Here is a 17,548-nt window from a genome sequence, read left to right as displayed (position 1 = left end):
AGATACGAGACTGGAAAATACAAACATACCCCAATTAAACAGGGATTATGCATTGACAATTATTTTAACGGACCAACCGTTTAAAACTTCATTCAGTAGCAGCCTCATGAAGTGCCAGCAACATGGATTTTCATCCTGGACCAAACTGAAAACCTCATCAAAAAGGGGCTTTGGTTGGGGTTTCTTTCCCGAGAAATCCGTTCCCCAGAGTGACCCCCTTCACCGGGGGGTCCCACAGTGACAGGGACGCTGACACAGACCTGATGGCTCCGGGCAGGTGGCAAAAGGGACCAACTTCATGTCCTGTTATTGTGGGGGAGCCACCCGGCCTCAAACCCCACCCGGGGCCGTGTCCCGTCCCGACCTCGTCCTGGTTTACTTAGGGCTGGTTTTAGTACATGTATTTATTTGTGTTGTCCTGTTTGATCATCCAAAGTATGAGCGTGATGTTAATTTTGTTAATTTCTTTCTGAAATACAGTAATTAAAAATCACGGAGGGGAGAATCTCTTATTTGATGCACTTGGGGTGAAAACTATCTGGTTCTGCTTATCTAGAAGAGCCCATCCACGAGCTCTGGAGAAGGGGGCACCCACGCCGCTGGTGCCACTCCAGCACGCACAGAACACAGCTGAAATTAGACTCACACACGTTACTTTTAAACATGAATATTTACTAACATAAATAAACAGTGTTTTATAACAAAAGGCACAGATTTGCAACTATAAACAATGGAAAAATATTTACAATTTGCACATACATAATCAAACAGCAAGTGCACAATTGGTCACTTCAGATCTTCCAGATTTTGAGATTTACCTCCTTCCGAGCAAGAAATTTAATCAGTTCTGCAACGTCCATTTCTTTTTCCACAAAAACCGCTACCAATGCCAGAGAAGAGAGTTTATTAAGATGAACAATTCAGCAGCACAAGTATTCAAATGGAGACGGTGTTGCTAACTTCTTCGTATTGGATAATAAAATAAGGGTAGCTCTGATCGTCATTAAAAATGACAAAAATCTGCGGCTCAAAGTAATTGTCCACGCAGGAGTCGTAGAGGTCGCTGGTGATGCTGCCGGGGTTGACGGGCGGGGGTCTCCTCATGGTGTGGTTGCCCACCGTGTAGCGGCCCGTCAGCACCTTGGCCAGGAACATGTAATGAACGCCCTTGGGCGACCGCTTGGAGAAGTTATGGGAATAACTGGCCTTCCGGGCGAAATAGCTGCCCTGTCCGAACATGGTGGCGTGCTTCCCGCACACCCGCGGGTCGAAGTTGTGCTTGCAGATCCCGTCCACCACGTCCTGGGAGGTGCCGTGGAACAAATGCCGCTCGTTCATGATCCTGTCGAGCCCCGACATCTTTTTGGACATGTATTCCTTTTTCCTGGAAGAGAAAACGGAAGGTGAAGATGAGCGTTCGCTGCATGGGAAAAGCCATTGTCGCTAAAGCATTGGTACCACCCTCGGGAACAGCAGAGCTGCGAGAGATCGGAAAACATTCCTGTGCAGAGGCAGAGAGGGTCTGACACTTCTCAATGAAGCTTTTGTGTGAAATAAGTGTGTTTTAAAGCAGCGGAGCTGACAGTGCCCGCTTATCTCTGCCTTTCACCTGCACGCCCAAGGAAATCCCCCTCACGGCACAAACAAGGGCTGTGCAGAAATTCCATCCAGCAGGAGCGGTCAGAAAGTCCATCCCTACACTTGCCCTGAGATTCAGCTTCTCCGGAGAAGGGGGAATCCCCAAATCTCATCTTACACCGGTCACCGAGCGGTGAGGGGACTGGAACTGTCAGACACGGCGGCTTTGGTTCCATGGGAGCGGCTGACACGGGTTTCGTGTGTGCGGGGCCGCTCGGCTGCGGGGTCAGCGCGCTCAGGGAACCACGGCACTCATCGCCGCTTGTCTTCAATGTCGAGACTATTTGATGAAAACAACCCCCACTAATTTGCCTTGCAAGTGAACAGAAAGATTTTTCAACTAGATACCCTAGATTGACCTCAAAACTTCTGTACAATGTATGTTCACACCAGCAGACTGTACATTAAACCCTGCACACATGCCATTTCAGGGCATTTTTCAGATAAAGTTGCTCAACTGAAGAAGCTCCTTTTCTTCAGAAAATCCAGAGTTTTATGTGTTCTACTTAATGACCAAGTTATATTTGGCAGGGCAAATTATATATTTTAAGCTATTTTTCCACTGCCGTAAAATAATGGTGTTTGCATTATCTTACCTTTTGTACTTCTCCCAAAGAAACTGATTCTGCACTCGCAGAATCTTCAGAATTTTGTATTTGGTCTCTGGCACAGTCTTGTGAAACAGGTTATAAATGGTTCTGTAGCTTTTATCTTCCTTCAGAACAGGCACTTGGATGAAGTCCTGAGCCGGATCCATCCCGATCCAGGTTTCGGGGTAGAAGTTGGGCGAGGTAACGGCCGTCGGGGACAGGACGCGCGAGGCCGCGGCTTCGGCCGGCGGGGGGGACACGGGGGGGCTCCCACCCAAGGTCCTGGGGGCAGGAGAGAAAGGCTGGGCTTAAAATCCACCAACACAAGAGCTCCCAATCGCGCTTATTTCATCACCGGTTCTTAAGCAATCGCTGCTCCTCAGCGCTGGAACAACTCACATGGCTCAGCTGTGTGTTTAAAACAACCACACCGGCTGTTCCCACTACTTTAATAACCCATCCATCCGAACTAGGAACAAGATCTTGGCTTTCAGGGATGCTGTTCCACGGGCGGAAATTTGGGGATAAAAAGCCTACTACCCTCATTCTGCACACGCTGGGGAGATAAACTCCAAACAGCCACAACGCCACCAAACGCAACTATTCTGTGCGTTAGCTATAAACCATTAGCGATTTTAACATAGAATAAGATAATGAGGCAACAGTCGACTTAATTCCTTTAAACAAATAGAAAGCTGTACTGTCTTGTACAGGATGAATAACAATGACCCCAACTAGCAGCATTTTACAGGCAAATCCTGCAGCACTGTCCCTGGGTGCTGGGCTGCGAGCGCTGCGCGGCGCGGTGCTGGGGCGCCTCTCTGCTTTGCAGCTGCCGGCCCACATGGAGATTTGCATTTGCAGCTGATTTCCGTGCTGCAGAGGGACCTGTGTCCCACGGCACCCAAACCAGGCACCAGCACGACCCCGCTACGGGCTGCTATAATGGAGATGAAAAGCGGGTGAGGAGCAGGGCCAGCCAGTGGCTTTCACCTGCTGTTCAAAGCTACAAGGAGACCTCCCTTTATTTGCATGGATTTGACTCAATTCAGAATTCTCCTCACTGTTTAACAGTTTAACAGAAACCCGGAAAATGGATTTTTCTAAGTATTACTATTAAAACATCAGTGTGCAATATTACAGCGTGCATTTAATTATTAAAGTCAACGGGTAAAACAATATTCCTGTAGAACTTCATTCACTCGCGCTCGGGCTGAAGAGCAAGCCCAGATCAGCAATAAGTTATGGATTAATGAGGAAGACACCAAACACAATAAACCCTGCAATCCCCTGCTGTACTTTGCTCGCTGCTCCTGACTGGTGTCAATTATTTGTAAGCCATTAAAAAGTCTATGCTTTTCAACCCCTACCACCCACTTCCCACCGTTTCTATTTGAGAATTCTTTGCAATATTATAACTGTTTTAGCAAGTGGGAAATAAATCTCAGGTCGCGTTGTGTGATAAGTGGAAGGAAATACTGGCTTCTTAAGGATAGCTCCTGTAAAGATTCAAAACATTATTTCACTCTCTGCTAAGAATTGGTGGATTTTTAAGTGAGTATTACCAAGAAAGTACAAATGAGTTTTACTTCAGAACGGCAGAAATGTCAGAGTTTAGTTTCTAGATGTGGCAGCTGGCACAAGGAGTTACGGCCTCACTAAAATTAGCAGGAATTGCATCATGTTAGCATATCTCAAAATTATAGACTTACACTACTGTAGTAAAACAGTCACTGGTAGCAAAACACCCGGAGAATATCTCAAATCCTTATTTTTCATTAAGGTGAGGATCAGAACGGCCACAACCAGAAGGTCTGTGCTTGGTCTTTGCCCCCGCGCCCTCCCAGCGTCTCCCTAATAAAGTTTGGGTTTCCTTCCTGCCAAACCCGATCTAAAAACGTTTCTAACGAGCTTTGAGGCTCTCCCCACGTTCACAGTCACCTCGCAATTAGCTGCGGTAACTACTCCGCAAGCTAACAAGGTTCCAGGCCGCCACGCTGCTGGGCAGACCAACAGCTTTGCTGACGGGACAAGATGTTCCTAACGACCCAGCTCCGACAAAAACGTTCCCAGCTGTGCTGGTGAGATCACAAAACCGGCGTTTTTATGAGTTGTAATCAAAACCGACAGCGATGCGACGCCCTCCGCGCTCTGCCTTGGGCGGACGAGCCTGCTCGCCCCCAGAACCGCGCGAGTGGTGCTTTAGCTGCGCTTGGGAATGAGAAAATGGTTCTGAATGCTCATTTTGATGGGATCGAGAGCTGATGGCTCCAGCCGGTGGGACACCCAACGCTGGGCAACACTCGGGCAAACTCTGAGGAACATCTGCGCTTCTGATGCTCTGCAAGGCACAAGGTACATGACAACCTTGAAATAACAAACGGAACCTCACAGTAAGTTCCTCAGATAATATTTACCTTGAAAAACAACAAGCTGCCAATATGACCAAGACATTTTCTTATTTCTTCTGACTTTTCTACCCAGTGATGCCTATTTCCCTGCCACACCTTCAGGAATACGACTCTCCCGGACACAACAGCACCACGAACAAATGCAAATGCGCATTTTGCTGGGATACGTACTGTAAAAACGGCATCAGCACCACGCAGGAGCGCAGAAGAGGCCTCCTCTTGATCTCTCTTCTGAAACACGCGTTTTGCTGAAATCCGTCTTTGATGTTCAAGATGTACTGGTTGTGCCAGGTAACAAAGCGCACCTCCTTCAGCCCCCGGCAGCTGGCTTCTTCTATCAGTCTCACAACAGGCTGGTGCGAGAAAATTAAAGCATACACGTGAGAAATTACATGCTTACAAATGAATACTTTTTGCCAGAGACCTCAATTAATCCCTCTCTCTACTCCCCTCCCCTCCTGCTCTGAGACACAAGTGCATTTAGACCACTGGAAAACATTCCGTTACCTGTTTGAAATCCAACCAGGCGGATTTCACAGCTTTCCTGCGTAATTAGTGCTGATGTCAATGCACTTTTACACATCAAACGTTATTCCTGATATCTAACCTAAAACTCCCTTGGCACAAGCCACTTCTTGTCTTTGCTGAATGTGAAAAGCAGCAGTTTGCTGGAGAGCAGTCTTTTACATATTAATATATTCTCAATATTTTCTACGCTAGAGAACTCAGTTCTTTTCAGTTCCCCCCATAGGTCAAATATCCTAAACTTCTTGCTATTTGTGGTGTTTTCTTGCAGACTCTCTCCAGTTCTTTCCATTTGCAAAGCCCCAAACTGTGTGCAGTGCTGCCCTGAGCTTCCTACCACGCTTACAAAGGCAGCGTGATACATGAAAGAGATGAACGTGATCTCATTTGCACCCGCGGGGGCATTTCTGGTACTGCCAAAGTTGTAAAACATGGACGAGGCTTTATTCAAAATGTATTATTTGGTCAGCCTCTGTGTTTCCAGCGTTTTTGGGCACAATTCAAGGCGCAGTCCAGCAGAGCAGAGTTCTCCTTCGTTATCTTCCTCAACAACAGCTCTAAGTAACTTTGCTGAATGTTTGAAACAGTCTAAAGGTGTGTATATAGTTTCTGGTATATGCTGTACAGGGACTTGGGGAGCGGGACTCTGGGAGGTAAACGTACCTCAGAATATTCTCTCCAGCCAAAGTGGTCCCTGCAGAAGTATTTCCAGACCGTGTAGTGGCTGGAGCTGGAGCTGGGGCAGGACGGCGTGGACAGGCGCCGCATTTGGTCAAACTCAACAGTCTCGTATAACTTCATGGCATTCAGATCCACCCAGAACTCGTGTCCCCTGCAACCAAGAAGAGAAACATGGAATTATCGTTTTTTGTAATTCATTCTAGAAAGATGGCTCGGAGAAAACAAGAGCTGGTATAGACCTCGTCAGAGACACCCTTGGTCTGGCTGTGCTCGTGCCACACAACCCGGGCACCATGGGGACGTCCCATGAGCTTCAACTGGGGCCAACACGGAGACAAGTGTGCCGAGCAGGACACTGAAGATCTGCAAGGGCAAAGCATCTCTTTAATAAAAGCTTCTGTGGAAGGGTGGATGTTTTCCACCATTCTGTGGACAATGGTGGGAAAAGCAGAGTCTTCAGCACAGAAAGCACAAAACCCAAACCCATCCGACTTCCAGGTCCGCTGGTATTTATTCAGTATGCATGAGCGGTACCAAAATCAATATCCATATCCTTGACATTTTCAGCATGCTAAGTAAATCCAACACACAACCGCATTTGGTGAAGCAGCCGCGTCCTATTCCAAAGGTTGTTCTTGAGGAAGTTGGTGCTTCAGGGAAGAGAAGAAGATGTGAATGGCTCCAGATGAGGAGCAGCTGCTGCCAGCGCACCGCAGAGCTGGAGCGTCTTTCATCACGTGCCGCACAACACAACGAGGACGATACGAAGAGGAAACGTGACCCCACGGTTCGGAGGAACGTTGGCTTTCTTCCGAGTATCTATATTGCTGCTCCACAAATCAGCGCTAATACACAACTCCACACAAACTTACCGGAGCTTTCAACAGGGCCCAACAACAGGGGGCTGCAAATTAAGAACTAAAATATGCGCCTTAGCTAAAGGAGAAAATAAAAGCGCATTTCCCCTACGTTTTACAAAGTGCCCGTGGAACAGCTCGGCAAACAGTTTCTAATGCCGCTTCATTAGCCGGTATTAAGAGAGACATCAAATTAAAGAACATTCTCAAGGAAAGCGGAGAGTTCTAAAGCGCTGCCGATCGTTAGACAGTCACTGGCTCATTAGCAATCAAGAACTTAAGAAATGCACAGAAATTGAAAGCAATGACGGTCATATTCATTCCCTACAAAAGTCATTTTTTTAGAACTGGGATTAACATATTTCCTAAATAATGCTGTTTACATAATTAGCTTTCTACTTTTATAATCTCTTTGCAAGTTGGCAGCTTACTATTCATTAGCAGCTACTGAGCTTTGGCAACTGGAAACGCAGCTTTTGAGACTATATAAAATATTGCCTTTGAATTCTTAACAGCAAACATAAATCAAGCTGATATTTGCAATTTACAGTTGATTTGTAAAACTCTGGCACATTATACCACAGGCATCAAAGTTCTTTGTGTTTATCCTCATCAATTAATTGCGTTTTGGTCTGCGCAGCGTTAAGCAGAGGTTGAGGTTTTAATCGCTTTTCTGATACAGACAAAAGGACGGGTACATTTAATTGTTTTCAATAAGCTTTCGTATGGACTTAAAGAAAAGATACAGAATAATCCCAAAGGAAAAGCAGCACCGACCAAAATAAACGCTCAGTACCCATGGACTGAAATTAATTGTAGGGCTTCAAAAAAATACAGGCAGTTTCTGGAATGAAAAACCGAGCACCAGATCACCCCACCTTCCTGGTATGTACTCATTTTGTTCCATAACAACGAGCTACAGCCTGCTCCGTTGGAAAACAATGTGTGAAATCATGAGGAAATCATCCCTCTGAAATCCCAAGCTGTGTTATTATTTATGCCATTTGCAGGCAGCACCGCAAGCATGAGCTTTGGAGTAAATTCCTTCGGGAGTATATTTTAATGCTGCTTTAGGGACGTTTGCTTTTTCTCATGAAAACGCTGTCATTGGTGAGAAAAGCGACTTTAGCAATTGGTGGTGTTGATATTATTGTTCGTATTTGAGGTGAGGAGCTGGACTCGCTGCTTGGGGTTACATTGCACCTACAAATCCAAGCCCCAAATCAAGACCCCCAGATACTGGTGCTGCACGTTATATCAAACAAATACACCAAAAAAAGGGTATTTTCCAATACAAAACCACACGATCCGAGCATTCATTCTCACTTTGATCTCTCCAAGTCAAATCCCATGCCACAGTTCTCCCTGCTCCAAAGATCTGACACCAAGAAAGTGCAAAGACATTGAAAGCTTGTTCTTTAGAAGCAATTTATTTTCTTTTAAAAGTGGTAAAAACACTGAGGATTATTTCATTTCATTATAACTCTGTATGTTGCGTGTGCTATCGTGAAAACTGGTAATGAAAACAATATTTGCAGTAGTTCTGTGCCAACGCAGCGCAAAGCAAAGAGAATTGAGAATGATGCCCCAGCAAGCTGAACTCTTTGAGAAAAAGTAACCACACACTGGTTAATACCCTAAAAAGTTAAAGGTCTGTAGGATGAACCCCTAAAAGCCCAGGTTGATGGTGCAGAAAAGGGTATTTGTGTGCAGACAGGCTCCATCTCCCCGTCTCCTAAGCCTCTGGTGAAGATTGGTAAGGCTAACAAAACTTAGACTGAAAACAGCTTCTCCAAAAGCTCAACATTTTTCTGCGAAACCTGTGCAGAACGTGCCAAATTCTTTCTCAGTGCTGCAAAACACCCTGATTGTCTGCTGAGTGGAATCTGTTCCATTTTTCAGCCGTTCCTGCCTCTTCTTTATCAGATTCCCCTCCCTGGAAGCAGGGACGGGATGGCCAGCGCCCTTCGCTGAAACCAGCAATTCCCCGTGGCAAGAACTTGGGCACCGAGCCCCGAGCAGCTGATTCCGGCCCTTCCAACATTCCTCTGGAAGCCTCTGTCCAAGACACGAGTGCTCTTGTGTCCCATTCCCCAGCAGAACTGCTCGCTCCGGCCACAAAGGCCCCGGCGGCCCTGGGTGACCCACCTCAAACTCCAATCCTGCTACATCAGGGATGCTTTTCAAACGGCATTTCTATTTCTCCTCTTGGTAAAGTGTTTGGGATGCTACTTCCCATTAATTTTAATGGAAAAATTAAGTGACAAAATATAGAAACACCCCAAAATCTACACATTTTATTTTTCCCTTGAATACTTTAATTAAAACTTTAAACTCCACACGTTTTTTTACCTAAGGATAAATTATGCAGAATAACACTGCATTCTTGTATACAGTTGAAAATGGTAGACAAATGCATCTGAAAAACACACTATGCCCCCAAAAGCCTACCTAATTATAGCATTGGGAATAAAGATACTCTTTTGCAAAAAACCCTTTGATTAATATAAAATCTATATTACTCCCATGCTCATTTCCTCTCTTTAACAGTGTATTTCTCTATTCTGAAACATTAACTTTTTCAAATTGCATTTACTGGCTTTTAAGCTCTGAAATACTAAAATATATTCAGTGAAGTTGTTTAATAACAGCTTTTTGGTTCAAGCACTTCCTCTGTATATTAAAAGGCCTGTTACCAGCTTAAACAATGCAAAGCCATGACACAAAATGACTTATGATTCCAGGCAGTGATGCAGTGATTGCATTCCTGGCTTCAGCTCTAAAGACCAGGGATGAAAGCAAATGGGACACCTGCACCTCCCAACTGCCCCAGGCCTAAATATAGGTGAAAACGCCCAAATTTAGGGTTCAAGAGCAGTAAGAATGCAAGATGCTCAAGGTTATGCCTGGTATGTCCTTTGGCGTAACACCGCTTTATCTTGTCATCGTGGAATAGTGATTTTTCCGCCTCTAAGGTACAGTGTGCACCAGCTAAAGGAAAGGGCATCCTCCATCACGTATAGATGATGGATAATGTATAGATGGGGAGAGGGAACAACACCACAATGAACCAGCGGGACGAGCATCTCAACACCCCCTTGGCACCGTCCCCAGGCAACAATGGGGCCGTCACCCTTCATACTCCCCCTGGGCGGTTTGTGTTAAGGAGAGTTTTGCAGCCAACGTGATTAAAAACCAAACCAATCCCGTGGTGTCGCTCATTGCAGTGTCTATCTGAAGAGTGGGAAGGAGCTGGCGACGGCTCCGGTTTGTCAGATGTTTGGGAAAGCAGGAAATGCATAAACTACCTTGGTGTGGCAAGCGCTGCTCGCAGCGCCTGTGCATGGCGCACGGCCCGCAGCTCCGCCTGCAACAACCACCGTGCCCCGTTCGCTACGGAAACGTCGACCAAACCCTCTGCAAACACCACAAAACTTCGCCTCGTCTGGTTTCTGAGGCAGAGAAGAATTATCGCCGTTTTTCCCCAGAAAAGGCAGACGATAAAACAGAGTCCAAAGTCCCACGGACGATCTGCGAACGGAAGAAGGTGGGAACGGAGATTTCTCGAGAACTTCTGGCCACTAACCAAATAAAGGTCTCTGTTTATAAAATAAAGCGGTTCGAGGGAATTATTCACACTGAAAGAATAAACATCTTGAACTTTCTTAAGAATCCGGCACACAACCCCAAATTTGGTGCTGTGCAGTTCAAAATACATTTCTACAAGCGCTCGCAACAGCAGAACCTCGTTCCCCAAATAAGTCACATTTTCTTTGCACTCTAAGTATAAAAAGATAACACAAAGATATAATCTCTCAGTACACTGAACCAGACAGGTACCCCTAGTAGCAAGTTACAATATGAAGTGGTTTTTTAGATGAATGCAGCCTGCTAAAATAAGGATATTTGGGCTCGCTCTTCCTTGTGTTCTCCCAAAGAGCTTCAGTTCAATGTGTGAATTTGCTGTGCCGCCCATCCAGTAAGACAAATGTTCTCTAGGTGTTATGTACAAAGAGATGACGAGGAGAAATGTTTTGTAAGTGCTGTGAAAACACACGTGGTTTCGAAGCCCAAGTTCAGCTCTGTGTCATGAGTCTTACCGCAAACAGGGCTCAGAAAAGAAAGAAACCCGGCGATCAGCAGAGGTCTGGGCAGGAAATGAAACCCGGTTCCCATCAGAACAGCTGTGCTGCACAGCACGACTGAGAATTCAGCGCCACTTCGGTGATGAAACTGTTGATTCTCTCGCTCTGACTAAACCAGTTCCTCCCTGCAACAGCAACAAGCTGAAAGCCACCCAGGGGAACGGATGAGCTTCAAAGGTCCAAACAGGCATGAAAAGGTTTTGTACTTGGGGCTGAAAGATCAGTCCAACTGAGCTCAGCAACTGCAGATGTCACTCAGGCTCTGGCGCTTCCTGCTGACCCAAAATCAACAACATTTCATCACTTGCAGGGACCAAGTGTTTAAACTCCACCATATGAAACTGAACTTCAAGTCCATCCCCTTGGTAAGATCTGTGTTTTTAAGCAGTTTGACATCGGAACATCAGAGCTTAGACAACAGCAGCCAAAACTTGCTCCCACTAAAACCAGTACGGATTCCATGGGAAGCACCAGTAAGCAAGGGCCCAGGTGACGCTCATGAAGAGACATTCTTCATAATACAGCAATAAAAACGCAGCCAAATCCTCGTTATCGCCCTAAGGAGTGGGAAAGGAAAACAGGAACCTTGCACCAAAGCAACACTTTGCATCAGGGCACGAACAAAACAAGCTGGCAAACCAACCCCACAGCCTTGATCTTATCAGGATCTCATCGTTCTCACGCTGGCGAGAGGGGCAGCAGGTGACAGGGCAGGAAATCAGTTTCATACTTTGCTTAATTTGTTCCCTCGCCGTGTCACGCTGCTTCTCTGCTGTGACCATAAGTCATGCAGGACGTGTACGGTGAGAAATGAGAACGATACTACACAAAGAGCTGCCTCTACACTTGGAAGGCTCCATCACCAGAGAGAAAGAAAATTAATAATAATAAAAAAAATCAATATAGTAGTTGGTTTCCTGCCTTTCCTATATTTATATTTTTTTTTTTAAGTTGGAAAGGCAGCTTTTCCTGCCTTTACAATTGGTGACTGGAGGTGCTCGAAAAGCAATTTTCTGTGATTTTCACAGCGAAAGGGTCCAGCCTGACTCCATGTTTGTCCATCCGTACAAGTGTTGGGATGCTGGTTCAGAGACACATACGAGTGTCTGGCCCCAGACCTTTTCTGGGAGGAAAAGAAAACCATTTAGAAAGTCCCGCAATCTCTGTCCCCCCCTGCGCTCGCAGCTGCGGGTCAGGAGCGTTGGGGCAGGGCTGTGTTTGTCCTGCTCTTCCCTAAAACCCCCTGTTGGCCACTCGGGACAGGAGGCACCCGCTTCAAATGGTCCTTTGGTCCAAATTCCTGCTAAGTTCTAAAAACCTGTAGCAACGAGGATGTCAGATGCACCCAAACCTTCCAAGGATGCTGTGTGCACCATATTTCAGAATTCACACCCGAGGAGCAGCTTCTGTTCGCAGCAGAGGATGAAGATGGATGTCCTTGGCTGAGGTAGATTGCTGCTTTCAAAGGTCTCCACACCAGATGTGGACACGTTTTGCGGAGAGTTTTGTTTCTTAGTTTTGGTTATCATATCAGTAAGCGATCCAGAGACAGCACAAGCACAGCCCTGAGTTGCAACAGAGTTGACACAGGATGGGGTTTGCACATTTGCTTTCACAAAGCTGCAATATGAACATTTCTAAAGCACTGAGATGGAGCCTGAAGTTGCTTTAAAAATGTCCTGCACAGACACACCTGCTCCTTTTTTTATAATTCTATCCAACCTCAGGACTACAAATACCTCTGAGACCAATGATAATGAAGCTGCCCCAATTCCACCAGTGCTCTCCAGCAGACAGCAGGCTCACACTCACTGGTCACTGCCACTCCTGGACCTTTCAGCTGCCAAACGTTCCATTTGATGCTTCACGTCGCGCCCTCCACGTGCAGCTCCCCAGCAAATGACGCCTTCGCACATCTGACTACAAGTATCAGATTTTGCAATGATTACTCAGCTCAAATCCCCACTGATCTCAACAAATACGTGCACCAGCTAGGCAGGAACTTCACGACCGCTGCTCTTGCTAAGCAAATAATTGTACCAGACTCTTTGTGTTCCCCATCCCTCCCGAGCGGGCAGGGAGACAATGTCCCACCGCCGTGCCTGCGGATCACCTGGGAGCAACTCTTCCGAGCAATGTGCTTCCCCGGTTCCCAACCTTTGTTTCAGAAAGGACTGTTTTATTACCCGAAGCACAGAGGGAACAGACTGACCTCAACCTGAAGCCAGGTGACAGCTGTTTCCAAAACTGTCATCTGTTTATTGACGCGAAACAAGAAAAGGGATCCAGGAGTGATTGCCGATTCCTGCGGCAGCTCAGCAGGACACTTGTAACTTCCCTACATTTGTATAGCTAGGAGCCAATTAGTTTTATTTCATATGTAAATGATACTATAAAGTGGAGCAAATAGGAATTCATTGAGGCGCGCTGTTATAAAGCACAAGGCAAACACTTCTAAAATCACTTCACATGCTTTTTATTTAGAGTCTCTGTCTTGCATTCCTTCCAGCAAGGAATTAAAAGAAGTTCAAAACCGTTCAGCTGCGTACAGTCAAGAAACGCCACCCACAAAACCGCCAGGCACAGTGAATTTCGGCTGTTTTCGCATCTCCGGTGTTATCAATAACACGCGAGTGATCTCGCAGGCTGTGGCAGCTGTGCAGATCACAAAGATAACTCCCTAGATTAACTATTGAGTTGGTCAGACGACCCGCAGAAGTCCCTGAACGACTGAAATGCTTCCACTGTGCTCTAGATGGTTTTAAAAACATACGAGCATCATCTAACAGAATCAGAGAAACAAGTTATTCCATGAACACAAGGACAAAGGAAAATTAGTTTCCTGTACATTTGTTTTTGTCCTTACTGTTCCTTCCCAGTTCTCTCCATGTGCCCATCGATGACCCATCGGGGAACACACAATATTTACTCTGAATTAATTCAAGAAGGCTGCATGGGCACTGAGTAATCAGCCCAGCGCTCCCGGGCAGAACACGTACCGGAGATCCACCTGCTCCCCCCTCACCGCAGCCATCGCTTCGGGCCCTTCTCTTCCAGCCACAAGGAGCCATTTCAGAAAACTCAGAGAACTTACAGAAGAAAAAGAAAAATTACATCAAAGGAGCCATGAGAACCTGTTGTTTCATGTGAGCTGTGGTACGCCGGGGTGCGCGTGGTTGAACGGAGGCGCAACACACGGGGATGTCTCTTTGCCAAGAGGAAGGGTGGAATTTTCAGCCAAAAGAGGGGGGAACCGATGGGTCAGGAACTGCAGAGCTGTTTTAAACAAATCCTCCTGTCATCACGAATGATGTTGCTTATTTTGAAAAGCGTGATGGGACAGGTGTGTGCGCGGGGAAAAGCCGCTCGGTTGTGCAGCCAAGTATTTCCCCTTACTGAAGAGCAGCTGAAAATATCCCGGCGGGTGCCGCGGTGCCGAGAGCAGCACCGGGACGTGTTCGCTCCCATCCTTGGCCGCACGCTGGAACTTCTCCAGGGCCTCTCCTCACATGGAACACAGCGCTTCCAAGTATTTAACCTGCTCAAGCCCAGACTCCCTCATCTCTTTACAACGCTTGGTATTTGGCTCGAAATACTCCATAGATTTAAGCAAGCAAATATATAAACCTTTTATGATAAAGTTCTATATTCAGTCTGAGGCCAAACTGCCCTAAGTACCTGAGGTAGTCATATTACAAAGTAACCGAACAAAGTTTACCTCTTGCTTTAAAATCATATTCCTTTAGGTGAAAGGCAACAACTTAATATATATTTTACATTACTCATCTAAATAACATTAAGATTGATTTATATAAATAGCTACTTGAAGAACGCAATATTTTAATTTAGAGCTTAATCTCTAATAATAGTCTAACACCTTCTTGAACAGCCCAACTTTCTTGGAGCAGCAGACGACGGCAATATTACACATGCAGACGGTAATCGCTACTTAATATGCCATATAAACCGCGTTTAAAACAAAGGAGAATAAACAACTACCACCCACTGGTTGTCAAGCCGGCTTCTGCGTGGCCTTTCTTGGCCGTGCAAAGTGCTGAGCAGACATTTCCTTGGTGTGTGCAATCTGTATAGATAGGCCTGTAAAGCCAGTCTGACCACAAGAGATTAATAGCTTTAGCCAAATAATGCGGTAACCATGTGAACCATGAGCTGTTCCAGCATGTTTGCGAGCCTCTCGGCAAGGTTGGACACGCCGCTATCTGCATCTTGTTGCCAGGAGACACAACATCGCCCAGGAACAGAAGGGAAGGCAGGTTGCAGTGACCACCAGCCAACCCCATAGAGCCCCAGCGAGTCCCCAGGGAAAGGCTCAGCAGGTCCTTCTCACACCGCAGGTTGTGTAAGAAGAAACTGCTGGCAACACGTTTGCCCCCGCTTCAAAAATCTAACTTAAAACCACGGTAAGGCTAAGTTTAAAGGCATATCAGATTCAGTGTTTGAAACCAGAAGCTCTAGTCTTCAAAAAAGTTCCTCTCCCAGGTTCTCTGTGATACTTTTCCACAAACATGATGTTCTGGACGGGGCTCTGAGCAACCTGGTCTGGGTGAAGATGTCCCTGCCCATGGAGGGCTGGATGGGATGAGCTCTGAAAGCGCCTTCAACCCAAACTATTCCACGATTCCAAGGGGTGAAATACACACAAGAGTCACAGAATTTGCCAGTTTGTCATTCCATGGGAAGGGTATACTGTAAATCTACAACAGCCATCCAACCTTGCGTTGGGGCATGATCTTGTAGCGCTGACTGCACCAAAGACCTTCCTAGCGTCTTGTATGAGACGGACGAGTACAGGCTACAAAACTAGGAGCTCAAAACAGAATTTAGTTAGAAAATACTGCTGTTTAGAGTAACTTTAGCCTTGGTAGGGTACTTTTAGCTGAAGAAAACAGGTGGACACACACCCTGCAGCCAGTTCAATGGGATAAAGTCCAGTTTGCATCCAAAGGACCTGCCTGCGCTTGGACAGCGGTTCCACACTGATGGCAGCACCGGGAGCTCCCGGCTCTGCCTTCACCCCCCGTAACGCGGCGTCACGGCTCCGGCAACACCCCCAGCAGCTCCTGCAGCCCCTTCCCACTGACACAAACCGCAGCGAGCAGAAAACCCAGCAGACTGGAAAGCTGCACACTCAGGGCCGCGGCGGACACGCTATTCACCCATCCGACGGGCTGGAGTTGACTAAGCAATTACAGAGCATTGTTGCTTTTAAAATTAATCATTCTTAATTCCATCGTTTAGACCACGTGTGTCGCGATGGGTTCTGTGACACAGGCTTCAAAAAGAAAACTTTTCACTTGCTTGCACAGCGCTCAAATTTCAAGTACTTGCATGGGCTTCTCTTCTACATTTGCTGTTTTGTTTTCAGAAATCATTTAAAATACTTGGAAAAAAACTGAAGTTTCTCTGCTGTAAAACACAGCAAATTTTATCTGCTATACAGTTACAAGATTTTTTAAAAAACCAACTGGTATATTACATTTTTTCAAGACAATTCTCAAAAATATTATTATTCCCTCTTACATATCATTCTTATTTCCTACTTCACCTTCCTTTTCAGCGTGGGTTATCTATATTCTGGTATTGTACTCAGTAAAAAGGCTGAATGTGTAAGGCCAATGGAGCCCTGAGTTTTAGTGCCTAATCCAACATCCAGATAGGTGAAAGTAAAGCCTCACCTTGACTTCAAACACTAGATTGGGTCTCTGCTGCCTCATAAGAAATCTCAGCACAATAAGTGGAAATTAAAAGATGAAGGAAGGAGGGATATATATCCTTTCTTCAGGAGGTGGAAGGAAGAAGAGGCAGTGAGAACAAATCCCAAGGACTCAGACGGCAAAGGCAGTTGGAGGTTGTTACTGCACAAGTGTCACTTTGAACTGACTGGGACTGGAATGAGTGGGACCAGGCTCACAGATTATGGCCGGGGAGATAAGATATGAGACATTCGCATCGTATGCTTCCTCCAGAAAGGAAAGAAGAAAAAGAGCAGCCTACACCCTGCGCTCGTAAGAACACGGACTGTATCGATCTGATGAACCTGTCAACAGCGGCATTCCCACCCCTGCTCAAAATGGAACCTGCGTTAGAAAAGTCGAGGGTTTGGTTTAGCTCGCGGGGTGCAGGGTCAGGGCTAAACTGGTAACATCACCAGGGAAACCTGAAAGCTGGTTTTTAATTTCAGAAAATGAGTAAACACTGCTGTGTATAGAGGAAACGATAACTTCTAATAAATGGTTTAACATCCTCAGATGACAACTTAAACAGACGGTCGGCATTTCTGAACACACTGATCACGTTGTTCAGGGTGAATCAGCTGAAACATCACCATGTATTATAAACTATATGAGATTTCCAGTCAAAGGACTTAAGAGAGCACCTGTTGGAGTTCAGCTGCTTAGAATGCAATGATGAAAACCGTGCTTGGAGAGGCTCCAGTCGATCTGTCTGCACAGCGACAGAGCGACTGCTCTATCGTTTGTTTCAGTCACTGCAAAGGCTCATTCACGCTGCCACTTTTTCAAATCCAGAGAAAGGACTAATTAGGAACAAGCACATGTTACACAACAGCCTCTGTCAACTCTCAGTTTCTACAGAACTGAAGTTGTCTTATTTCACGTGCTCCAAGTCCTTCAGCTTCAATGAATACTTTCCAGGATGCTAAAGAGCAGTTTAAATAGGTG

The 17,548-nt window shown here is 46.0% G+C and overlaps 1 protein-coding gene across 2 annotated transcripts in view; it reads right to left on the bottom strand.

The window, feature by feature from the left end:
- Positions 1-715: 715 nt before the first annotated feature.
- Positions 716-17,548, bottom strand: part of TIPARP (TCDD inducible poly(ADP-ribose) polymerase) — a 36,570-nt gene continuing 19,737 nt past the window's right edge. For both annotated transcript variants that reach the window (XM_080349423.1, XM_080349424.1), the window contains 4 exons: positions 5,828-5,996; positions 4,811-4,992; positions 2,235-2,510; positions 716-1,384 (listed from right to left, as the gene is read on the bottom strand). In XM_080349423.1, coding sequence (XP_080205549.1) covers positions 937-1,384; positions 2,235-2,510; positions 4,811-4,992; positions 5,828-5,996 — 1,075 coding nt within the window. In that variant the 3' untranslated portion in view covers positions 716-936. The remainder of the gene's footprint in view (positions 1,385-2,234; positions 2,511-4,810; positions 4,993-5,827; positions 5,997-17,548) is intronic.

This window comes from Nesoenas mayeri, assembly GCF_963082525.1.
Source record: "Nesoenas mayeri genome assembly, chromosome: 9".
NCBI lineage: Eukaryota > Metazoa > Chordata > Aves > Columbiformes > Columbidae > Nesoenas > Nesoenas mayeri.
This window is presented reverse-complemented; position numbering and strand designations above follow the sequence as displayed.